We start from the raw sequence: 26,175 nt of genomic DNA on the forward strand, positions 1-26,175 counted from the left end.
AAGACAGGCGGCGGGAGACGAAGAGAGACAGCGGGAGACTGCGATTGAAGTAAAGTGACAGACAAACATTGAGAATTTAGATATAGTTAGATAGATTTAGAGTTTTGAGGATTCAACTATGATGAAGAGAACTCTGAACGTGAGTCAAGCTTTAAGCTTGTTTTTTGACATGGAGGACGAGGAACCTGTGATGTTGCCCTCTGTGTCGTATTGACAGAAACCGTTTTGAAGCGTGGCACAGATAAAGACAGAAAAAACTGATTTTTGTACATAATGTGTATATATATTTGTATTATATTTATAATAACACTTTTGCCTTATCAAAATGAAATCCCATGCTACCTCAATCAAACTTTCACATTATCATAGTGACATCCCATGTATATATTTCCAGCTTTTAAATGGTTTCGTTGTGTATGTTTGTGTTGAAAAATAATATCATTTTCAAAATCTGTTTTTACGTTTTTTTTGTGATTTTGGGTCCAAAATGTTCATATAGTATCTCAAAATGAAAGAAATAACTATCAGGTTATATAGGTGAGGTTGTCATTAAAAAAAGATACCAAACATTGACATGCCAAACATTTCTTAATGGGGTTTAGTAAGACAAATCAAAAGTATGTGAAAACGGCTAAATTAGCCCAGGACTCCAAAGGGTTAATAACATAATGATTACTTTCAGATGATAATACTTTTCAGGGTTAGGTCCGGTCTGACAGCGCTTAGCTCTCTGCTGCAGAAAAGATCACTGCTCTAAACAAAGTCAAAAATCCTACATCCAAACGAAATAAATATAATTAATTATGATGAATACGTTAAGTCTTGTTCATTGTTTTTCACTTTTATTAAATGTTTGATATTTCCGGCACAGACCCTTTCATACCGGCAATGCGCAATAGAAGCAACATAAAGTGCGACAGTTTAAATATGCCAGTGTTAATTTCGTCAACTAAAACGATGACGACATTTTTTTACATGACTAAGACGAGACGATGACGAGCTAAAAATAGATTCTTGATAACGAAAACTATGACGAAATGTATATTTAGTTTTCGTTGATGAGACGAGACGGACTAAGGTGTTAATGGTGGACGATCGGACATTCAACATGCAGCATATTTCCCCCAAGTGTCTGTCAAAATGCATTTTACGTTTCTAACTTGCAATATCATTATTTCCGCTCTCTTCACTCCAGAAGAGCGATCTCCCTGTGTCTCTCTGTGTGTGGGGGATCACAGGAGGGGGGGGGGGGGGGGGGGGGAGAGCTGTGGAATGTGACTCCACACATTCCGATGGCCAATTAGTTTTAAACAAAGAGTTCCCAACATACAGCATAGGAAACATGGGGGGTTGGGGCTGGTGAACGGTATGGTCCTAAGGACATAGGCGGCGCGTGAGGCTCAGGTTTGGGAAGGCTAAATAACTTTTTTTTACCTGACGCTGCCCGGCTCCGGCGTCTATAGAAAAGAGATCAACTCAGTGAAAGCACCGCCTGCTGACCAATCAGAGCTCAGTGTGCGGAGTTTAAATCTATCATGTCATATTACAGGATAAAAGCAACAGCGGCAAGGGCTCTGGCATGGCTCGTCACCATGACTACTACAGCAGTGCTGGAATTGGGCCGGTACTCACCGGTACGCAGTACCGGCACTTCTGGTTCTGACCCATGGAGTACCGGCACTTCTTGCTCAGTACCGGCATGCTGGCGGTACTCCGGTACTCATGCACCGTGCCAGTACTCAACACTCTCCCGCCGTTCTTATTATACATCCATATATATATATACAGCCGCCCGGTACTCAGTAGATGCGTCATGAGGTGCCGAACGGACATTCTCATCGCTCTAACCGCTGGAGTTTCACAGCGGCTGTCAGCTGTTTACTCCTGTCATTCAAACAGAACGTGCTGGAGAGGGGGCGGGGCTTATCTTCTCCATGTAAATACTGTGGTGGAAACGACTATGTCAAAATTAACCTATTTGACCGTGATTTAATAGTAATACACGTTTCAAAATAATAATAATAATAATGCCGAAGTAACAACATACTGAAAACTGTTAGTAAAACCATGTTTTAATGCTTTACAATTTACATACCTAGATGCACGTGTGTTGTGTTTATGCAGTGCAACTCCCACCCAGTGGGTGGCTATGTAGAGTGATAGAACAGAGCAGGCACGCCCCCCGAGAGAAGGAAAGCAAGTCACGTCACAAATTAGCATTTCTAAAATGTTAGCATGGATTAATAAAAGTGCAAAAAGACAGCGGTTGTCGCCGGAAGAAACTTCAAATACAGAGAATGCTGTGCCTGTGTTGGAAATTGTGTCTGATGGGGAGCTTTCTTTGGTTGATCCTCCTGCTCCAAGTTCTAGTGCATTAGCATTAGCACTAGCTCCGCCGCCTCCTCCAGAGCCTCTAACGTTAGCTGCTGCTGGCGCAACTGCCACCACCAACACCGGGCAAAGCGATGCACCTGACTGCTGGACAACGGACCAGGTGCAATATTTTTGCAAGACCAATGCATGGCTCCTTCTTAAAGATAAGAAGCTAGGATGTCGGATATGCAGAGATGTCAAATCTTTGGGAATACACACTGGACAAGGACTGAAACTGTCAACTGAATGGGGTGAGTGTGCAGTGTCTCATTTCGGTGTTGACAAGGGCAAACAACAAGCTAGCCTGAGAAAAAAATCAAAGAACATAAAGAATCACAAGCCCATGTAAAAGCTGCTGACATCCTTACATCTGCTTCACGTGAAACTATTCAACATCAAGTGCAGTCTATGCATAAATCTGAATTAGACACCACTATCAGAGTTTTTCGAACGGCATATAAAATTGGCAAACATAGCCGGCCATTCACAGACATGCCAATTGATTTGAATGTACAGAAACTGAATGGGCTGAACGTGGGCAGGGTTTTGCACTCCAATAAAACCTGTGGCGAAATCATCGACCACATAGCTCATGAGCTGAAGAAAAAAATGTCAAAAGACATTACAGAAAACCAAAGAAAACTCTGTGTTTTGGTCGATTAATCTACCACTATTAGTGGTAAAACGGTGCTTGTTGTGTGTCTACGCTCAGCATTAGCTGATGCTGAGCCCGAAACGTTTTTTTGGGAGCTGATCGAGTTGGATGGAACAACGGCTGATGATATCACAAAGGCGTTAATGGAGTGTCTTGGAAGAGATTTTAACGAGGACTTTTTAGGTCAGTGTTTCGTTTCTTTTGCATGTGATGGGGCTTCAGTCATGCTAGGGAAGAGAACAGGCGTTGCTACCCAGTTGTGTAGTAAATTCCCAAGCCTGTTTGTGTGGCACTGCTCCAATCATCGTCTAGAGCTGGCAGTTGGGGATGTGGTCAAGGAGGTCTCAGGGCTCAATCATTTCCAGATCTTTTTTGACAAACTCTATTCCTTGTTCCATGCCTCCCCCAAAAATCAGAGGCAGTTAGCGCAGTGTGCGCAAGCAGTCGGACAGCGTCTCCTGGTGATAGGGCGTGTTTTGTCCATCCGCTGGGTGGCTTCAAGTGAAAGGAGCATCAGAGCAGTCTGGGAAAACTACCGAGTGCTTCATGATCACTTCACAAATGCTGCAAACGACACGAGCAGGGATTCCAGAGACAGAGCAAAGTACAAGGGCCTGGATGATGTGCTCACATCTGCAACGTTTGTCAGCAATCTGGGACTGATGTACGATGCGCTCACAGAGCTCAGCGACCTCTCTCGGCAACTCCAAAAAAGAGAGATGACACTGCCTACAGCAGATAGGCTCTTAACTCGAGAAATACGAGTTTTTGAATCCATGGTCACCATGCCTGGCCCACACATGACTACAGTTCATACAGCTCTAGCTGAGAAGTCCTTCAAGGGTGTTGCCCTGCGTGAGAATGGCAGGCTTGTACAGATTCATGCAGGTCAGTTTTTCCGCAGTATGGTAGAGAATCTGAGACACAGAATGACTTCCACAACCTCCTCTCATGTCAGCACAAGAGAAATCCCATTACATGGCCGGGAGGCCCGGGACAATCAGCTAATCCAGGACATGAAAGTTATCCATCCTGGAAGTTGGCCTGAAGAGGAGTTAGACGTACAGTATGGGGACGTAGAGGTGCTACGTTTGTGCGAAGTGCTGAAAGTGGACAGAAGAGAGACTGTTCAGGGCTTTCGCGAATACAAGGAAACCAGGGCATCCCGTACACCTGCTGCCATGGAGCCTCTACTGAAAGCAGTCCGAACCATCGCTGTCTCCACTAGTGAGTGTGAGCGGGCATTCAGCTGCATGAACGATATCCTTACTGCAAAAAGGAATGCTCTCTCTGTCAGCCGAATGTCCAGCCTGGTTTTCATTAAATGTAATGGACCATCACTAGGACAGTTCAATCCGGAACAGTATGTGAGGTCCTGGCTGGCAAAGGGAAGGAGAAGTGCTGATGAAAGAGCCTGTCCAGCTCCAGCCCCTGATACTGATGTCCCCAAGGCCTTCTGGAGCCTTTTCTAACCATGTGAAGTATATTGCAAAGCAGCTCACCCAGTGAGAAGACTTTTGGCATAATGTGCCGATTTGTACAGATCCTGGAGATAGAAGGACTTCAGACCAACCAGGGAGTTATCTGATCAGCTTGGTGTTCAATGTAACTCTTTACCATGGCTCAGACTTTGTTACTTGCAGTTACAGTTTCTCATTTTAGATTGTGCAAATTTTGCATTTGTTTTTACATGTTCTTTGTTCATGCTCTTTATCATTTTTCTGAGTTGGAAAGTTAGATTGCATCATAGTTTACTTTATACATATTTGTATTCTTCAGTGGTGAAGTATATTGCAAAGCAGCTCAGCCATGTGAGAAGACTTTTGGCACTTTTTCGTTTTTCGTTTTCTGAGTTGGAAAGTTAGATTGTATTCAAAATGTACAGAAATACTTAATTTTGTTAAAGCTTTTTATAAAAAAATGCTTCTGACCAGAGCTTTGTTTCCTTGTCATTAATGTTGAACACCACCAGAGGGGCTCTCACCTGAAAGGTCTCTGCTTCATGTGTCTTCAGCAGAAGATCTAGACTTTGATTGCTATATTTTCAGTTAATATTGACCTTACTGAGCTTTAGCCATATCCGCTGCCTATCATAAAAAATGTTAAGTACAGTGAACCTTTCTAAAATATACAGTAGTAAAGAGACAAACCCACCAGCATTATAGTAGCCAAATTCTTGTTTGTGGGCTGTATATATAAAATTGACTTGAAAAAGTTGCTGATTTTAGAGTACTGGCACCTTTTTCATTCCAATTCAAGCACTGTACTACAGTACAACAAAAGCAGGTTTGCCCGCTCTCGGAGCATTGCTCAGAGTGGCGGCGGATATGTTTGATGGACAGATGGATGAGCAGGCTGATCAGCAGAGGGTACTCTCTGCAATTTGCCTCCCCCCCCCGCAGTTCAATGGGATTCAGGAAACACTTCTGTCATCCCAAAAACAGTGTCTTGTGCTCCAGGCGGAGCTGCAGGAACTCCTGGTAAAAAGTGCGATTTCCAGGGTTCCTCAGGGGGAAGAAAATCGGGGGTTTTACTCCCGTTATTTTCTTATCCCGAAAAAGACCGGGGGAATGAGACCCATCCTCGATCTGTCAGCATTCAACAGGGTGATAATGAAAATACCTTTTCATATGCTGACAATCAAACAGGTGCTGGAGTACGTTCACCAGGGGGACTGGTTTACGTCAATAGACCTGAAGGATGCCTACTTCCACATATCCATAATCCCGGAACACAGGAAATTCCTGCGTTTTTCATTCCAGGGAATATCGTACCAGTTCAATCGACTGCCGTTTGGATATTCCCTGGCTCCTCGCACTTTTTCAAAGTGTGTGGAGACGGCGCTGGAGCCGCTACACAGAGGAGGGATAAGGGTGTTATTTTATCTGGACGACCTGCTGTTGCTGGCTCGCTCCAAGGAGGAGGCTGCTTTACAGACGATACAGCTCGTATCTCATCTGTCAAGTCTGGGTTTCATTGTCAATTGGAAGAAGAGCTGTCCTCTTCCATCCCAGGTTATCGTTTATCTGGGAGTGGAATTGAACTCAGCCCGCATGAGAGCGCGACTCTCACAGCGAGAGTGGAGAAAGTGACAGCTCTCCTCCGGCGCGTCACACCTCGCAGGGTGGTGACAGCCCTCTCCGTGATGCAGCTGTTAGGTATGATGGCAGCTGGTCACGCGGTGATCCCTCTGGGACTCCTTCACATGAGGAGACTCCAGAGGTGGTTTATTCGCCTGCGTATCGACCCCGTGCGTCAGAGGAGACGCATGGTGTACGTTCCCCCTCCCGTGGGTCCGGATTTAGCCTATTGGAAAAATCTCCACGTCCTGTCAGTGGGGGTTCCCCTGGGCAGAGTGACGTCACACACCGCGGTGTTTACAGACGCATCTCTCGCAGGCTGGGGAGGAATGTGCATGTCCCAGGCAGTGGGGGGACAGTGGCTGGCTCACATGTCTCTCCACATAAACGTGCTGGAGTTAATCTCCGTAGGGAGAGTAATCCAACACTTCGCCCCGTTGCTGTTCAATCAGCATGTGTTGATTCGGACAGACAACAAAGCAGCGGCGGCATACATAAATCGCCAGGGAGGCGTACGATCAGCGCAGCTGCTGAACACAGCCAGACGGCTGCTGTGTTGGGGCGAAAACACACGTACTCTCTATCAGTGCGGTGTATATTCCCGGCGTGTTGAACAGAGGGGCGGACCTAATGTCCAGAGGAGGTCCTTACCAAGGGGACTGGAGCCTCCACCCCGAACTGGTCTCCCAGGTATGGAGCAGGTTCAGGGATCTGTTCGCTGCACGCGAGAACGCGCAGTGTGCCCTCTGGTTCTCCCTGAGAACGCAGGACCACCCCCCCCCCCCTGGGCGTGGACGCGTTCGCACACAGGCCGTGGCCCAAGGGGGTGTTATACGCTTTCCCACCAGTCCCTCTGATCCCTCGGTTCCTGGACCGAGTGCAGCAGGAGAGACTGACAGCAATCTTAATAGCACCGGAACGCACGGGAGCGTCCTGTTTTCCATGCCTACAGCGGATGCTGTCAGGGAGACCGTGGGAAATGCCGTGGCGCAGGGACGCTCTCTCCCAGGTGGAGGGAGCGATCAGCAGTCACCCAGTATTGGGCCAACGTTTGTGGGCATGGCCCCTGAACGGGAACATTTATAGGGGCGGGGCCTCTCTAAAAATGTTATCAGTACCATTCAGGGTTCAAGGGCGGCATCCACCAGGGCATCCTACACAGCCAAATGGACAGCGTTCCAGCGCTGATGTGTAGGGAAAAGCCTGGACCCCGTTAGGTGCCCCCTGCCTCACGTACTGTCGTTCCTCCAGACATTACTGGACAGGAATTTGGCTTATAGCACGGTAAAAACGTACGCTGCTGCCATTTCATCTTGCCACGTAGGGTTTGGTGTCAGCACGGTGTTTACACGGTTTCTACGGGGAGTACAGAGACTCAGACCGGTGTCACGCGCTTTGGCGCCTCAATGGGATTTGGCGTTGGTGTTATGCGCACTGAGTAAAGCTCCATTCGAACTTTTAGATCAGGTCCCCCTAAAGTTCTTGTCAGCCAAAGTAGCTCTGCTCTTGGCTCTGACATCAGCTAAAAGGGTGAGTGATTTGTCTGCTCTCTCTGTGGCTCCGTCATGTCTCCGGATCCAAGGAGATGGCAGCTCAGCTGTTTTGCGCCCAAACCCAGCTTTTATGCCAAAGGTGATCACAAGCTCGTTTAGATTGAGAGTGATCACTTTTGATGGTTTCTTCCCTCCTCCTCACACACCAGAGAAAGAAGCCACATCTCATCTCCTCTGTCCCGTACGTGCGCTGTCATGCTATATTGCACGCACAGCCACGTTGCGCAGGTCCCAGCGCCTGTTTGTGCATTACAGAGAGCACTCAATAGGGCAGCCTCTGTCTGCACAGCGGCTGTCACACTGGTTGTGTGAGGCTGTGTCACAGGCGTATGTCTACTCTGGGGTGGATCCCCCAGAAAACATCAAAGCGCACAGCACCAGAGGAATTTCAACCTCTATGGCGTTGCACGGAGGAATGACAGTGGAAGACATTTTCAATGCTGCATCTTGGTCTTCCCCCTGTTCTTTTATTCGTTTTTATTTGAGGGATGTCTCCCATTCCTCTCTTACACATTCAGTACTGAGTGTTCTGTCAGATTGAGTAATGTCAGGGACTAAACGGCGTGCCCTCTCTCCTGCCTATCGGCATTCAGAGAGCTGCCCCTTTCCCCCCTCTTTTATCATTTTAACAAGTGGGATTTGTTTATCTCTACTTTTTTTAAACGACGGGTATTCACCTTCATTCCCTTAAAGAGAATATTCATTTGGAATAATGCTATATTTCCAGGGACTGTGATGCTCCTTTCTTTTTCGCATGGGTTATTAATTGAGTAGATGTGTTTTTGTGCTTCTGGTAACGGACGGACCAGTGGGGCGTGGACTACATCCTGCTTCGCCCTTAACCCAATAGCGATAGCCTTAGAGGGCGAAGCCTTATACGAAATATAACTGGGGTTACGTACTGTAATCCAGCTTCTATGAGTATAGGCGCAGCCCTCTAAGGTTCGGGCCCCACTGGCTCCGCGAATAGCTGAAGAAAAGCTGTTTGTGTGGGAGCAGTTGGACGGGCCTACTTCCTATTTATACGGAAGTGAGGCCGGAGGTGGGGCCCACGTCATAGGTGAGCGTGGATTAAGTCTGTCAGTGCTGCACATGTGCAGAGGGATTACTCAATAGCGATAGCCTTAGAGGGCTGCGCCTATACTCATAGAAGCTGGGTTACAGTACGTAACCCCAGTTGTTCAACAACTATGCGCTCTTGAAACACTTTCTTATTATTTATGATGTAATATTTTCAAGACATTCTTTTTAATTTTACAGCTTGATGAAACCTTTTTGTTTGACATCAGCCATTATAGATAATATGGCCATCTGAGTGTGTGGTACTGTTTGTGGTTTGTTTTTAACTGTTTAATACAGTTAATTATTCAAAATGTCAGAGTTCCTTATTTTTAAACTGAAACTTGCACTACTGTTCAAAAATAAATAACAACAAACCTGGAATTATGCATTTGGGACTTTTTTTTGCTTTTCCTTGTTGTACCGAACCCGTACCGAACCGTGACCCCCAAACCGAGGTACGAACCGAACCGTGACTTCTGTGAACCGTTACACCTCTACCCAATACATATAAAAGTATAAAACAACATTTACAAACAGTCCTTCAACTTGAAGCTGAACAGTAACAAATCTGTCAATGAACATAACAGAACACAGATGTAAAGCAGCAGGATGTAAACAGAGGAGAACAGTGAGTGTGTGTGTGTGTGTGTGTGTGTGTGTGTGTGTGTGTGTGTGTGTGTGTGTGTGTGTGTGTGTGTGTGTGTGTGTGTGTGTGTGTGTGTGTGTGTGTGTGTGTGTGTGTGTCTGTGTGTGTGTGTGTGTGTGTGTGTGTGTGTGTGTGTGTTAAAGGAAAGCTCCAGTCATTAGATAGTTAATAAAAACTTCTGTATTTATTGAAACATTATGTTTAAACCATACCCTGAAGAAATCAGCGATATTCCCCGGTAAATAATGATTTTATAGGTCATTTTTATCAAAACCTGTATATTCCGTCAGGCAGCTGCCATTTTGGCCATTTTCAGTAGTCACATGATCCGAAAAACTAGGTCGTGACGTCATCTATGCGTTCACTTTGTAAACACACAAACAGCTCATTCGACGAAAACATGGCGGAGTATTTGAGTTCGGACTCGTCAGCCGAGGAAGAAGTTTTGAGCAATGTGGAGAGATTGGATGGGGGAATTCAGCCAAACAGCCAAGTGGCCAGAATCGTCAGGAATCCAGGGACAGTGACGATGAGGATGAACAGCACGGTGATCTTGCTGGAGACGATCCCTTTACTCGTGCAATTGATTTCGGGGGGCGAGTAGGGAGACCTGTACATGAATGGTGTACTTGCGATCGGTGTGTAGCCATGGACAATCCTCTTATGAACATATGTTGTCATGAGCTTGAAGAGCTTGAAAATAAACTGTTCACAGACGACTTGGATTGCATATGTTTACACAGGGAATTCGACACTGTGGTGTTAGAAAAAGCTGTATTGAGAACAGCACTGGTTGCCATGAAGGATGTGAAACGCACCTCTTTGGTTGAACCAATAAATGAAAGGTGGGTACATTTCATGGGTACAGCCCTTTCTTCTTAGCATGATATACTTTACAATTATTATTATTATTATTATTATTAATGGACATATCAACTAAAGACATTTGATTTGGTTAGGAAGTTCTGGATTAAAGATTGAATTTACTTTATCAAAAGTTTTATAATGACGTTTACATTCTAGGAGGAAATGATTTTCATCCTCAATCTCATGGCAATGTTTGCACAACCTGTCATTTACAGGAATATTTGTGTATCGACCATATTCATTAAGAAGTTTATGGTTGTTAATTCTAAAGCGTGTCAAACTAGAGTAAACAACATGAACAAAGCACATATGTCAATTTGTCCTCGACACCAAACGCATAGTTCACGTCACTTCCGGTAAAATAAGTCATGTGACTCGTCAAAATGGCGCCGCCCACAGGGTTGATGTTATTTCGGTAATTAATCAGTTTAAAATCACTGATAACGTCATCGGATACAAATAAATAAAAAAAGACTGGCAGAGACTGGTCTGTTTTATCGGATGATAATTATTTAAAAATGCGTGTCATGAGGATTGCCTCCCTTTAAAGTGCAACTTTGTTGGTAGGATTAAACTGCCAAAAGCTTTTTCAGGCTCAACACCCTGGGCTTCAAGGGCTTCAAGTTCCCCTCATCCAGGCCCATCAACACTTTCTGGGTGAAGTCGAAAGTGTTGGCCAAGTCTTTTGGGTAGCTCAGATGCAGGGCAAAGGTCAGTGCAAAAAGCAGGATGAATGCGTCAGCCAGTGTGGGGAGTTCCATAACTCCGTTACCCTCAATGACAACAGCGATCCTCTCTGGGCAGAAGAGCGTGGTATCTGTTGACCTGGCACTGATCATGAGAAGTCCGACCGCGATGCCCTCTGTGTCTGGATCATCAGACTGCTCCACCTGATGACAAGAACAGATAAACGTTACCCAAATTGCCTATCTCAGAAATGTGTTTTCTGAAAAATACATCAGTGACATATCACATAAAATAACCGTATGTTTTGTGCCTAATGTGGGTTTAAGGAAACGCCTATTAGCATTGCACAACATAATGTTACAGCACCAGAAACGTCAGCCTCCAAAATAACCAATCAGTTGACATAAATGCGTTCAACAAAAAAACAGGTATAACCCTCATAAGGGTAGGATTTATTTTATCACTGTATTAGACTGTTACTATTAGCTAGTTGTACCCAGAGCCATATAATAGAAGAGTTACGACAACGGAAGTCCAAAAACGGTTATCGTCACGTGGTTCATGTAGACGAGGATCGTTCCCCGGAAGTTCATGGCGGGCAATGTGAATGCATTGATAACAGGAGATAGAACTACGATTTTTGGTAATTATTAGTGAATAAAGGTTTTGATTTGCAATATTTATACAACAAATCGATATGTGTATGTATTTACATCAATACGTTTTAAAAAATAAAATAGAATTTGCTAATATTAAGTGATAATATTATGATTAGTGTGAACAACTAGTTTACATGTTAGACTAATAGTGCCTTGGTTAAAGAGCCTGTTGCTGTTTATTTATAGCTTTGAATTCTTTAAAACCAATAGTATCTTCTTAAACTTGTATGGTAGTCAGGAGCATCACTTTCTAATGTTTATTGATATATTTAGAGGGAGGGGATCTAAAGTAATGCTTTAAAATTCAGATTAGATTAATGTCTACCATTTTCTTAAATTCATGGTAGTTTCAGTAATCCCATGGTAATTTAGGACACAAGTTATCTAAATGACTAATGTCATCTTTATGGCTTTCAGAAAGGACAGGAGACCGACAGGTGACTATCAAAGGACTAGCAGCAGCAGCATGATGATGATGATGATGATGTTAAATGTGTTGTTTTAGGAACATCCATTGCAAATACATGGAATTCAATAAACATTGAATAGCATATCATGCAGTTTGTCTGTGCCTTTTCTTCCGTGTTGTCCTGGTTTGCTGTGCTGCCTCCTAGTCGCCACCATGGTTTGCTGTGCTGCCTGGGGATGCTCAAATCGCTCAGAGAAAGGAGTATGAATGTACGGCTTCCCCACTGACACAGAGCGGAGGAAAAAATGGCTGGCTCAAGTCAGCAGGAGCAATTTCACAACCAACAGCAAACAAATATGTGAGGTAATTATATACAAACACTGCATTTGCAATTTTTCACAAAACGAAAACCACACCATTGGGAAAGCTTAATGTTTTGTTTAATACAAAAAATCAGGGAAAGGCTTGAAAAACACAGAATTGAGACTCAGGGTGCAGGGTGAGGGTCTCAGTGCAGGTATTCAGGCTCCATTGAATCCCCCTCTGGTTCTTGTGCTGAAAGAGGGATAAACAGACAGGAGAAAGGGTTATACACACCTATATAGCACACCTATTGGATGGGAAATTGCCTTGGGGAGATAAGGTGTGGTCTTTGTTCCCAACTGAAGTCATGGAACTTTATTATTTGTGAGTTTAACAAAGTATGACAAATGGCATCAGTAACAGATGTGATATGAATTTCTATAAAGTTGTCTCACATTCTTGGTCATATTTTATATACAGTATGTAATGAGTATAACATGTCCAGTAAGTATAAAGTGTTTCCTAATACTGTGTATTCAACCACTATGGAATATGTATGTGGGCAGACAAGATTCAGACACAGTTGTTCTGTGTGTGAAGTAACCTCAAGTCACTCCGCAGGCACATTTTGATGCAGACCAGTTTGTCAAGACAAAAAAGGGCAAGACTAGGCTGAGAGCAGAGGCTATACCCACCATCTTCGTGCATCGCCCTGTGGTCAAAAAGAGAAGGGCCCCTGCACCACGATTCACCCCGGGACCTGTATCTACAAAGCCCATAGCTCATGATCACAGCTATAGTGTGAAAGGTGACACACGTATAATAAGTATGAACTCTTAGTAACAAAAGTAATATTTGTTATTTTTAAGTGGTATAATATTTAAAATGTTCGAAAATGTACAGTGCCATGTCTTCTACTTACATTAGTCTCAAAGATTGAGGGAAGAAGGGATGAGGAGACTGAGAGAAAGGAAAGTGAGGGTGAAGAAAGAGAGGACATGGCTAGTGAGGAGAGACAGGGAGGGCGGACACCACCCACTCAGCCAGCAGCCAGTCAGCATACGAGGGAACCAGCAGCCAGTCAGCATACGAGGGAACCAGCAGCCAGTCAGCATACGAGGGAACCAGCAGCAAGTCAGCATACGAGGGAACCAGCAGCCAGTCAGCATACGAGGGAACCAGCAGCCAGTCAGCATACGAGGGAACCAGCAGCCAGTCAGCATACGAGGGAACCAGCAGCCAGTCAGCATACGAGGGAACCAGCAGCCAGTCTGCATACGAGGGAACCAGCAGCCAGTCTGCATACGAGGGAACCAGCAGCCAGTCAGCATACGAGGGAACCAGCAGCCAGTCAGCATACGAGGGAACCAGCAGCCAGTCAGCATACGAGAGAACCAGCAGCCAGTCAGCATACGAGGGAACCAGCAGCCAGTCAGCATACGAGGGAACCAGCAGCCAGTCAGCATACGAGGGAACCAGCAGCCAGTCAGCATACGAGGGAACTAGCAGCCAGTCAGCATACGAGGGAACCAGCAGCCAGTCAAACAGATCTATTACAACAATTAAAGAGAAAATTAAAGAGCCAAGAAGGAATCACCAAAAAAGCAAAGGCTGCACTAAGAAAAATCAGGAAGGAAAATGCAGCTCTCAAGAAAACAATGAAAATTAGGGACAAGAAATATAAGAAAACGTTTTCAAAAGACCAACTGAAGGCATTAGGCAGACTCACCACAAAGGGGGTGAAATGGAGCATGTACCTGAAAGTTAGGGTTGGCAAAATGGAGTAAGAGAGGGACTTGAAAAACCTTGGTGGCTCTCTACTCATGTTGTTACAGTTGTCTTGGTTACAGCTCTCAAGTTTTTTTTTTTGTTGCCATTTCCACATCTTTAGAAAATATGAAATAAAAAATTGAAGTGAAATCAACCTCTTCTCTGGAGAACAAACTTTGATTTCTCTGTCTTGTGAGTTTGCAGTCTTGCAGTTTTGCTCCTCCACCTGTAACATCACTGCCCCTCCACCTGCCATACAGTAGGTTACTAACAAGATTACTTATATAATACAGTGATATAATACATGTTTAGTATGCTTACTTATATAAAACAGTAGTATTAAACTTACCTTGTGTTTTCACTCTCACTTAAGTCCCTCTCCCTTTGCCATCAATCCAAAATCAGCTGAGCTGCAACATTATACAGACAGGTAATAATCAACATAATCACAAGGACACAATATGGCTCTGCTAAAAACACTCACTCTTACACGCACCAAAGTTATATTTATCTAATATTTAACTCCCTCCACCCCCGCATACAATCCCGTTTAGAAGCCCCTCTTCTCTAATTCAACAACGTTGGATGAAATTACGTTAAGAGAACGGAATTTACAATTAAAAGGCTGTTCAACGTCTGTTGCTAACTTGCTTCGGTATCCTAGCTTAATCTGTTATCTGTAAACGTTCCCTAAATCTACTAATTTAGGGATAATCCACTGACATCCTTTAATACACATGTTAATTTGAATCAGATGTACTGATAATATCCGCAATATAAATCTTTAAACTTCTTCTTACCTTTAAAAGTCCGTCACGAACGGTCTATTATGCTGCAACTCTACAGCTCTGCTAGCCTTGGCGCTAACTTCCGGGGAACGATTGAGAGGCTCCACGATCCGCCATTGCTGTAAAAAAGTGGTCCATTGGAGTGAACGGAGATGTCGTAACTCTTCTATTATATGGCTCTGGTTGTACCTAATAAACTGGCAACTGAATATATATTTACAGTATAATCTCTCCCTACTACACATACAAACAAATATGGGGAACACTAGAGATTATTTTGTATTGAACACTGATGCTGCAGGAAAGAAAGCCCTCTCTTGATTGTGTATTTTATTGAATTACGTGAGCCCATTTTTTACACTGTAACCTAGAGCTTAATTTCAAATAAATCCTAAAGTAGAATATTCAACACTTCTGAAGTGTTGAAGTAAAGGGAGATTATGTTCAACATGTCCATTGTGTACCTTACAATAATTACAATTCTTATGGCAATATTCAAATATTGGAACTAGAACCTGAATGGGATGTGAGCAACACAAGAGATAATGTTTGATTAACAACACCTCAGTGACAGAATCAAGCTTTGATGACTCCAGGACAGTTCATACTTTTTCAAACTAAATCTATAATTTCTTATAATTTTTTCACTATAAAAATTCAAATAATTGTCTCCCTGCGATAGAGCTCCTGAAACAATGTAACAAGATAAACTATATTTGTTGATGATCTGTCACATACATTCAAAACAGTTATTATGCTGACTTACATGCCACAGCCTCAGAAACGTGGAGTCATCTTCATGCAGATATGCAGGCAGAGCACGGAGGACAGCAGCACGGAGGACATGGACGTCACCTTGCTCCTTGAGTGTGAGAACATCTTTGTTTTACTTTGGATGCCAAACAGTATAACCACACAACAATTGATATCACAAGAAAGGGCTCTTCCATGACTGAAGAGATTACCATTTTGACAAAGATAATCCACTCTAGTATGAGAATAAAACACCAAGAGGCATAACCGACTCACCTGGAGGTCATAGGAGGCGAATAGCTGATTCAGAACTTCAGCTTCCTTTCCTTTGCTTGCCGCCTTCTTCCTGAACAGGCTCTGAAGAATAGATATCTGCCAAAATATAAAATGACTATTTAATTCACAGTACAATGTAGACTGAAGGCAGCAGAGATAAACAGAAACATAACATGCTAAATCTGAGTAAACAAGTTATCAGTGACAAAGGCACACAAAATAATTATATAGCTGTAATAAATAAAATATTTTCACCTGTGACTCCATTTTCAAGGCAGGCCAGCGTTCCAGGATCTCTCCAACAGGTAGCTCATCATTGATGATCTCATTGCGCCGCAGGGCAAAGGTAGTCTGCATTAACTTTTAAATCAAGGGAATAATAATGTTATAATATTCAAGTAACTCTGCCCTTGTATCAAAGACAGCAGCACAATGTTTGCATCTCCAAGCCATTGGAAAACGTAACAATATTCACAGGCACCAACACAAATCTAACATAATTTCAGTGTTGCACACTAAATATTCATTCACATTTTAGTAACCATGTGGAATAAACATGGACGCGGGAAGGGGCTGCAGCACCCCCAAACGCGGCGCACCTACAGTGTAACAGCCCCTACAAACGGCGGCGTGCGTTGACGCTTGCCGGCGGGCATGTCTGAAGCTAGACCAACAACCAATCACATGAAAGCTACGCTTTGCTCCCACAATGCAGTTCGGCTAAGCGTGACGTCACCCCATTCAAAATGAATGGGCAGAAGCGTCAAAGCACGCCGCCGTGTGTAGGGGCCGTAACTTCACTCCATTCACTTTGAATGGAGTGACTTCACGCTTTGCCAAACTGCATTGTGACAATCAAATCATATGCCAGTACAAGCTCTAGCCAATCAAACCGCGTGCTTGTGTGTCCGGGGCGGGATACTCATGTGATTGGTTGTTGGTCGAGCTTCCATAAGCATGCCACAGTTGCGCCGCTGCGAGGCTCCACTTGCACCCCCCCCCCCCCCCCCCCCCCAGCGCGTCACAGTTTCTCCACTGTGAGGTTTACCAGATTGAAGAAGCCATATATCTGCCAGTTGCTTCTTCTTGCCATATATCTTGCCAGTTTCCTTAAGGGAAAAAACATTGAAGGTTAGCTGGGTTGCAAAGTTTTCACAGAATGAGAAACACTATTTTCTAACCTAAAATGGCGGCAGGCGGCGCGCTTTTCTTCTTCTTTTTTGTTACAGCATGCATGTCTGTGCATGTTTTATTAACTTAGAGGCATATAGGATTTACGTTCATTTTATCCACTAACGTTGTACCATAACCGTGCGTTCTGCATGTTTGTAAAAGCAAGCTAACTTGAAACACTAGACTATTAATCTGTTAAATCCGGCAGCCCCCGGTACCGAGGGCTTCTTGTTCACGAAACTTTGTCTCAGGGCTTCTTAACATTTAAAAACCTATTAAATGTGTCATACCCACTTAACGAAACTCAGTTAACTGACGATACGAACCATTTTTACCGAAACAAAACACAAGTCTCACAAGAAGCGTCTAAATTAGCGCACAGAACTCACGGTAGAAATACTTTATTATGGGCTACTTATCGTAACTGCACATACAAGATATCAGATTAAAGCTGAGATTCCACAGATTCTAGAAGTATTAGTATCATCACTGCACGATCATTACAATAGAGTCTGTATGCAGACCACAGCAAGGAGGCGGATCCTAAAGGGGGTGGATCCTATAGGGGGGGGGGCGTTTCCTAAAGGGTTATGAGCCCCGCCCCCACGTATTTCTTAAAGGTATATGACGCTCTGTTTCTCATTTATTTTAATGCTTTGAATGAATCATAAACGAACTTTGAAAAATAATAATTATAATTAATTTGCATAAAGAATGAAGAGTATACAACCCACAGAGAAGACAAATTAATTGACCTATTGACAGATCATAATGAATACAGAGTCAATTTGATAGTTTATCATAACATAGGATACATTAAACCAGAGGTGCCCAGTACGTCGACCGCGGGCGACCGGTCGACCGCGGGGGCAATGCTGGTAGATCGCGAGTCATTCATAAAAAAAAAAATCCTGTTCCGTTAAAATAGACAAAACAGGTTTTGATCCCTCCTCCCTTGGCCTCCCTGCCACTTAATTCAGGAGTTTACTTGATTGACAGAAAAAGCGACCTATCGCTTTCCAGTCTGTTAACCCAGAATGCAAAGCGATACAAAATCAGTCAAGTGCCGGGAAAACTCAAATTAAGTTCAAGAGACAAACAAGAGACAAACAACAAAATGAGTGCGGGACCGAGCAAGAAGCTAAAGACAAACCACTTCCACCCAGAATGGGAGGAAGAATGTTTGTTTGTGATGTCACATTCAAAGGTTATTTGCCTTATTTGTAAAGCAAGCGTCGCTCTGCCAAAGAAAGGTAACGTGGAGAGGCATTATCGGAGTGTTCACAAGGCATATGACAGCGACTTCCCTCCGAGTAGCGAGTTGAGAAAGAGAAAGGTCTGTATTATTGCTACACAAACATTATCTCGCAATCTTAGTGTCGCCAACTCGTTTTCTAATATGCACAAAGACAAACAAATGTCGGTGTATTTTCGATCTTTCCAATCGAGACGAGATCTCTCTCCCCCGTCTGTGCGCGAGGGGGCGGGGCAGTTTACACACACGCGGCTGCTACAAGCAGCAACACACGGAGGAGATGGCGGAGAGAAGCGCTCCAAGGTGTGGTTAAATGTTACCCGTCTTGAGGTGGACAATGCTCCTTGCCAAGAGAGTTCAGCATGTGAGGGCGGTAACACGAGCAATGTGTCTAAACATTTAGCAAAAGTGCACCACATTCAGACGGAGGAATGCACCGGGTTCGACTGTCTTTCTAGCAGCTCTGCAGCCCCATCCAGAGTAACGTTTCCACGTCAGGTGTTATGCAGGGTTTCCCACACATAGACTATACTTGGGCGGGCCGCCCAGGTATATTAACGGCCGCCCAAGTATATTTCGCGACCCATTTCGTTTTTTTTTTTTTTTTTTTATAAAATTTTTTTTAAATATTTTTTTTTTTTATTCGTCCGTGACCACGACGCCATCTGCGATCGACTAACTTGTAGACAATGATCCCTCGCTCCCTTGCTCTGATCTCGCCTCCTTCTGGCCTGTTAAGTGGCCTGCCTCACACAGGGTGACTGGCTGTCCACATGATGTGGCCTGCCGACATGGCCACTGTCATACAGATCATAAATCAAAGCCCTTGATTGGTCTCTGTGTGTCATTCAAGCTCGGGATAACCTCAGCTCAGGTGAGGTAAAGCACTCTCTGAGTGTTTAGATAGTTAACTTAGTCTAAGTTCTCAGTGGGTCTCAAACGGTGTGGTCACCATTTATGTAAACACATATTTCCATTTGAGAGGGTAGTGATTGGTCTAATGGATAGTGAGGTGGGCTGAAGATCGGAAGGCTGTGAGTTCAAATCCCGCCAGGAACACCACCACTAGTGTGCCCTTGAGTAAGGCACTTAGCCCTGAGTTACTCCAGGGAGAATGTCCCTGTAATCGGTCATTATAAGTCGCTTTGGATAAAAGCGTCAGCTAAATGAAATGTAATGTGATTAGTAAAATATGCATGAATAAATAAATAAAAAGTTAACTAGGTGAAAAAAGGTAAGATACACTTTTAAAACTTGTTGAGAGAAAACTAGTCTTTGCTGCTGCCTCAAAGAGGAGGGGGGAGAGGAGGGAGAGGGGGGAGAGGAGGGAGACAGGAGAGGCTGATTCAGGAGCTCAGACACACTCCCAACTATAAATTAACCAAAACTAAATTAATAAACAAGTTTCAGTGTTTTTTTCATATTGGAAATGGTATGTTGTTGGTTATGGCCTTGATTTTATGATTATTGAAATGTATACAGTTCTGTTAAATATAGGTGTTTCCATAGATCTAGTCTCTTTATTTTCCCCTCAAAATGCACCAGATTGATGCATTTAACTCCAAAATAAAAAATAAAATCTTACTGGGGGGGCATGCCCCTGGACCCCCCTAGAGGATTTGAGGTCGACCCCCACTAAAAATCACATGGATAGGTTCCTAAATACATTAATAAATACATTTATTTGTTTAAATAGTAACCCATTTCCATATGTTCATGTGTGGGTAGTAGATTTAAACTATAGGGCTATCATTATGGACCCTGCCTGTACCTGTACCTGTTCGCTCTGCCATCGCGTGAAGGGTCTGCTAACAAGCGACCAACAGAAAGGTTAATGTTGTTGCACGTCACCTCAACCCCCCCCCCGCTACCACCACCCCCCAAAGTATATTTCAGATCTGTGGGAAACACTGGCAGTTAATGGACCAGCACCAGAGGCGTTCCCATACACACAGGCGTTGGAGCTGTTCTTCATGAAATCCCAGAAGGATGAAGTGCTCTGACAAACAGTGCCATCTTTGCGCAAAATGATTATACCGGAATGAAAAGTCAATAAATAATGTTGTTAAAACTTTTTTTTTTTTTTCGCGCCCCCCCCCCCCCCTTGCCACCACCCGCCCAAGTATATTTCATATCTGTGGGAAACACTGTTATGTATAATAATTAATAATTCCTTACATTTATTATAGCGCTTTATCAATGACTCAAAGCGCTTTACATATACACACATTACACATATATGATACATGCAATGGTCAGATGCTAGCAGCAACACATGCAGTTAACACCATGATACAAACACGGGTTAATGATGAGAGGAAACTGAGTTACTCTTTATTTTGTTAAAGTTTCAGCTATTCTGTTCACAGTTCTGTCATCACATTATTTAATACGATTTGTTAAAACATTGTTGTTTCTTTTGATGTGAAATATTATTTCTTTAATTTAAATAAAAAGCAATGTTAGTTTTGTTCACAATTTGTTAATTTAATAATATATGTATTTTTGAATCAAGTATTCATCTTTATTGTCTTCATTGTTAGTTTCCACATGCCTAAAACAACCTCAAGCTAAATCTAAAAGTTGATGGCTAAATAAGAGCGTTTGAGAAATTGTGCAAGGCATACAGTAATAGTCTGAATAGTCGATTAGTCGTTTCATTAATCAATAGATTCATCGATTATCAAATGAGTCGTTTGTTGCAGCCCTATTATCCCATGTATAAATAAAACGTGTTATTCAGCAACCCTTGCAATTTGGGACTTTATTTTTGGTTGGTAGACCTCGGTGAGCTGGTCATTTCAAAAGTAGCTCACCAGCCCAAAAAGTGTGGGCACCCCTGCATTAAACTCGTAAATTGTAGGCATATCATTTTTTACTGTTTGTGCAGTGGTAGTAATTATTATTCAAATCAATCAACTACGTTTTATGGAAGATATTGCTGTATATCATTTAACAACATGAGTAGAGGTTTCTGTACACCTAAAATACTGAAGTTGAAGTTACTGTCCTGATGTGTATCATTCATTTGTTCATGTTGTGTCTGGTGGTAAGATTAATTAATTAATTAACGTATTTATTATTTTTGAAACATTACAATACACATCAAATACTAAACATGAAATGTATAGTACATACCAATACATTGTACAAAGAAAAAATATATACAGTACATACAAAGAGGAAAGTCTTCATTAAACATAAACATTTTATTGGGTGTTCTAATTCAGCAACCACAAAATATGTGCCCAGATTTCATTATCTCTGACTTCATCAACCAAAAGATCAATTTTGATATTTAACATGAACTCAGAAAGAAAAACACACTGTCTGCCTTATACAACTTTTGTTGGTCATCTTTGAATATCATCCAAGTTTTGTAGATGGACAATTTTGCTATTATTAGTATAAGGTTTACACGAGGCTATATATTTCACTATGGGGTGTGTTAAGACCCAGAATGATATTTCTGTGTAAATTCCACTTTGAACAGAGACAAGATAAGGGCAGCAACTTGAGTTGCCCAAGCATCGACATGAAACACACATAATGGTCTGTCTCCTCTGTGACCAAACACACAGCACATAGAGGAGTAGGGACAAGCTTCCATTTGTACAGGTTTGACATATTTGGAAGAATGTCATGTAATATTTGAAAATTGAATTCTGGCAATTGACCCTCTGGAGAAATTGTCTGTAGCTGCCATACATTATTTGACTTGCTGTTTGTCAACCACAGCTTCCCAGTACGTCTGTATGTATAATGTCTGCTTATATTGTTTTACAATGACATCCTGTCAGAACCATGTGTACATTGTCAATGTAATCTTATTCAAAGGAAGAATCAGAGCATAATAAATGAAGCGGTAATACACTAATACTTGCATTATGAACATTCTTATAATGTATTATAATCAGCTTATAACACTCTATAATTATAATTATAAGAACTCATTAATGCTCATAAATGAACTAGTTGATGTGGGATTCAACAATAGTAGGACTCAAGTGTCTCCATTCTCTTATGTAGGGTGTGAGCTTGCTTTACTGAACAGGACTATGAAGCACAGCTTCCCAGTATGTCTGTATGTACAGTATGATGTCTGCTTGTATATTGTTTTACAATTACATCCTGTCAGAGCCATGTGTACATTGTCAATAAAATCTTTGAGTTTTGCTTCTATTATTTAGAAGCAGGAGCCATTTTTTAGGGATTGCCTTTCTAATAATGAATAATTCACTTGCCCAATTCCTTTTATCCTGAAGCTTATGGCATATCTTTAATGCAAATTATACCTGAGTCAATCCAATGTTGATACATTAATGAATTTCCTCTAAGATCCGTTATATACTTAGATCCCCAAATGGTCTGGTTTCCAACCTCATCTCCTGTACGGCTCCTTTAGTGTTCCACCCCCTGCTTTCTGCCAGCTAGCCCATCTTTGAATGACACATTGATAGAAAGAAGGAATCCCTGTTAAAATCAAGGTCTTTTCCGAATCAATTGAGAAATAGTTTAGGCAATGGCTTCCAGTCCCCTGATGTTGGGTGATTGATCCATAATACGCTTCAACCAACCATAATGAAGTGCTTCTCTGTGAGATAAAAATATATAGCATTTTAAACCCTGTCTCATAATCTCCAGTGATAACTGATCTTTTTCAATTGTATGCCTCTTTCCAGACCAAATAGACTAGGGGTAAGATGAATAACTTGGCTTTGGATACGTTGAGCCTATAAATAAGGGAAAATACTGTACCGTACACCACATGGCTTTAATACATACATATTGTTTATGAGGAGAGAAAAGCTGTGTTTTTCATCAACGCATATATGGAAAGGAAGTTACATCAACACACATAAGATAATTGCATAACACAAATTCCCCTTAAACCTTCATCGTATTCAAAGGAAGAATTAGAGCATAATAAATGAAGCGGTAATACTGGCTATACATCATACTTATAATGTATTATAATCAGCTTATAACACTATAGTTATTGTTATAGGAACTTATTGATGCTCATAAATGAAGCAGTTGATGTGGGATTCAGCAGTAGTAGGATTCAAGTGTCTCCATGCTCTTGTTCTGAAAACGTATGTAGGATTTAGAAGGCGTTTTTAGAATCGGCTATACAGTTATACAGAAGGACCAGAGTTTGCTCTGAATAGGAAGTGTTTTAAGGAAGATTTTAGAACCCATGGTGTAGGACTAAAACACATACACGCATATTACAATCACTCACTTAGACTGGCCTCCAATGTGTTAAAACAAGAGACACAGATCAGTGTCCTTTATGGGGTTAATTAGGGTTAGGCTTGGGGCTAGGGGTAAAGATAGTTTTGAGGGAACATAGGGCTGACTGTAGGTACGCTCCCGTGTATGACAGTGCAACATGTTTGCCTATTCTTTGACTCCTGTTGTCTGTTATTCTGTGTTAAAGTAGTAATAGTCTGTCCTTTAGCACAGTTACATATCTGCACGGTACAAATGTTTAAGTGAACAGCTTGACCTGTATCTGTTTTTGTGTACTTGTCTAGGCGGATGATGTGTCCCTTCAAAATGTGGCAGGCAAGACAGTTTTCTGAATCTTACATCAATGATTGCTATTAAAAATCATTGCTATCTGAAACATTAAAATACAAGGTTATTTAATTTTCAACAGTGTCATAGAATCAGACCATATTTTCATCAGCATCCTGGGCTGTACAAAGAGCAGTTAGCACTGTTGAAAAAAGGACAAATATATGAGAGAAGTATAAAAGTTTATTTTGTATAACATGTAAAGCCTAGAAACACAATATTTGTATGCACAAATTACTCAAGTATAAAGACATCAGCCCATTGTGTCCGATGACAGCGGAAGGAGAGAGCTGGTTAGGAAAGTGTAACTCCTTTTCCCTGCAGCGTTCCATAACTGAAGCATTGGTCTGTTTATAGGAAAACATATGCAGCACTGTGCAGTTGTGGAGGATGCAGGACTTAAACATAAGTATGATTAAAACGAGCTACGCCATTACCTTCTCGACAACAAATACATTATTATTATTAACATACAGAACAGACGTGACTAGGAACTCTCAAGTAAACACGTGGCTCATAACCCTTTAGGAAACGCCCCCTATAGGATCCTCCCCTAATAGGAACCGCCCCCTGCCTGCGGTCTGCATCCAGACCAAGCGGCAAACTCTGGGGAAGAGCCGGTGTCAGTACCAGATATGTTCGGGCTACCAGATATGTTCGGGTGTATTTCCGTTGCATCCGTCATCCGTCATATCCGTCTACTCACCTCCCTCTGCTCCCAGCGCTCTGCTGCCACACACTGGCCGTCTGCGGAACTGCAGCCGGAGGAACTCGGTACAGCTTGTTATGTGTGTGTACTTGTGCACATAAATAATGTTTCTAATTATTTACAATTAAAAAAATATATATATTCTGCGTTACTTTAGCCAACACTTTTATAATATATAAGCCTGATCATGTCGTTGAAAGCAAGTACAGATGTTCTCCCTTTTCCACAGTTCTGTGTGAACTTCATCTAAGGCAGATGCTTTGCTTCTGCACCAGTTTAGCAGAAGTCTGTTTTGTAAGACTGGTTTTGTTGCAGTCTGTTCATACTATGTGTTTCTTGCGTAAGACTATATACACACGGAACACATGTATTACAGGGTTGTACCCAGTGTGCTTCATAAAACTTGTTTGAAGCTTATTTTTTTAAACAAGCCGTTTCCATGTTATAACAGCATCTCGTTAAATCAATATCGGAAACAATAATTGTTTTTTTGTGGTTGTTTAAATGTAATTTATGGTGCTGTTAGAGTGCTTATAGACTGACCCGTTAATACAGATGCCCCCCCCCCCCCCCCCCCCTTTGTGTGCGGTGAGCTGGAGAGAAGGCAGTCTATTTATTGTGGTGAAAATGTTGTTTAAAAAAACCCCTAACATATATGGATTGAATCAGAATATTGTGTTGGATCAAAACATATTGTACATTTTGAGAATTATTACATCTATTACAATACATTTTGAGCTTTGGACAATGTTTGGATCAAACGAGCCAGAAACAACCTTAAGCAGCCACCACTGGAATATTATTGCAGTAATATTATAATACTAGTAGCCTTATATTAGTGGAGCCTAATATTGATCGACAAATATTTAGAAATAAATCTGGTTCTGCCTGCCTGCCTCATCGCACTCTGCCCTGCTGCATTACCATGTACTATAGTATTTACATTCATAATGATCCTTTTTTGTTGCAGAGCTTTAGAGGCTTTAAGAGACGAACTGTCAATGATGCCAACTTGGTGACCTACAAACTAGATATAGCAATCTTGGAGCTATTGCGGTAAGCTACTTTCATTGGAAAGAGTCTCTAGTTTTTTGTATGTATATAATAATTAATATATTAATATATCCATCCCAAGCTTACCTACCCAACTGAATGAATTCACACATTCAAGTAAATAGAAAGACAGCACAGCATTCAAGTGTTTATTGAGAATTTGAACTTCAACGTTAATTTCGCGGTCATTATGGGGAAGCGGAGGGATCTAGATCGTTCACACATAACAAGCTGTACCGAGTTCCTCCGGCTGCAGTTCCGCAGACGGCCGGTGTGTGGCAGCAGAGCGCTGGGAGCAGAGGGAGGTGAGTAGACGGATATGACGGATGACGGATGCGACGGAAATACACCCGAACATATCTGGTAGCCCGAACATATCTGGTACTGACACCGGGACGCCAATACGGAAGTGCCACACACTGCAGTTCATATATTGGCCGATAGGCGATGGCTGCAGAAAGGAGCAATTTCCATAGACCCCCATGTTAAAATGCCCAACTTTACAGCACAAAAAAACATGT

General features: G+C 42.4%; 1 protein-coding gene across 1 annotated transcript; it reads right to left on the reverse strand.

The window, feature by feature from the left end:
* Positions 1-10,800: 10,800 nt before the first annotated feature.
* LOC117539132 lies at positions 10,801-16,238 on the reverse strand. Its single transcript, XM_034205162.1, has 4 exons — positions 16,137-16,238; positions 15,882-15,977; positions 15,619-15,714; positions 10,801-11,126 (listed from the first exon to the last, which is right to left on the reverse strand). The coding sequence occupies exons 1-4, from the start codon at positions 16,236-16,238 to the stop codon at positions 10,806-10,808; spliced, it is 615 nt and encodes a 204-aa protein (XP_034061053.1). The 3' UTR covers positions 10,801-10,805.
* Positions 16,239-26,175: the final 9,937 nt, after the last annotated feature.

Source organism: Gymnodraco acuticeps, unplaced genomic scaffold (genome assembly GCF_902827175.1).
Source record: "Gymnodraco acuticeps unplaced genomic scaffold, fGymAcu1.1, whole genome shotgun sequence".
NCBI classification, from domain to species: domain Eukaryota; kingdom Metazoa; phylum Chordata; class Actinopteri; order Perciformes; family Bathydraconidae; genus Gymnodraco; species Gymnodraco acuticeps.

Bases quoted from the DNA above. Each gene is read 5' to 3' on its own strand.
- LOC117539132 (XM_034205162.1), bottom strand. From the start codon at position 16,238: ATGCAGACTACCTTTGCCCTGCGGCGCAATGAGATCATCAATGATGAG. The intron at 15,978-16,136 runs GTGAAAATATTT...ATATTTTGGCAG, and splicing joins CCTTGAAAATGGAGTCACAG to ATATCTATTCTTCAGAGCCT. The intron at 11,127-15,618 runs GTAAGTCAGCAT...TCTTGTCATCAG, and splicing joins CGTTTCTGAGGCTGTGGCAT to GTGGAGCAGTCTGATGATCC.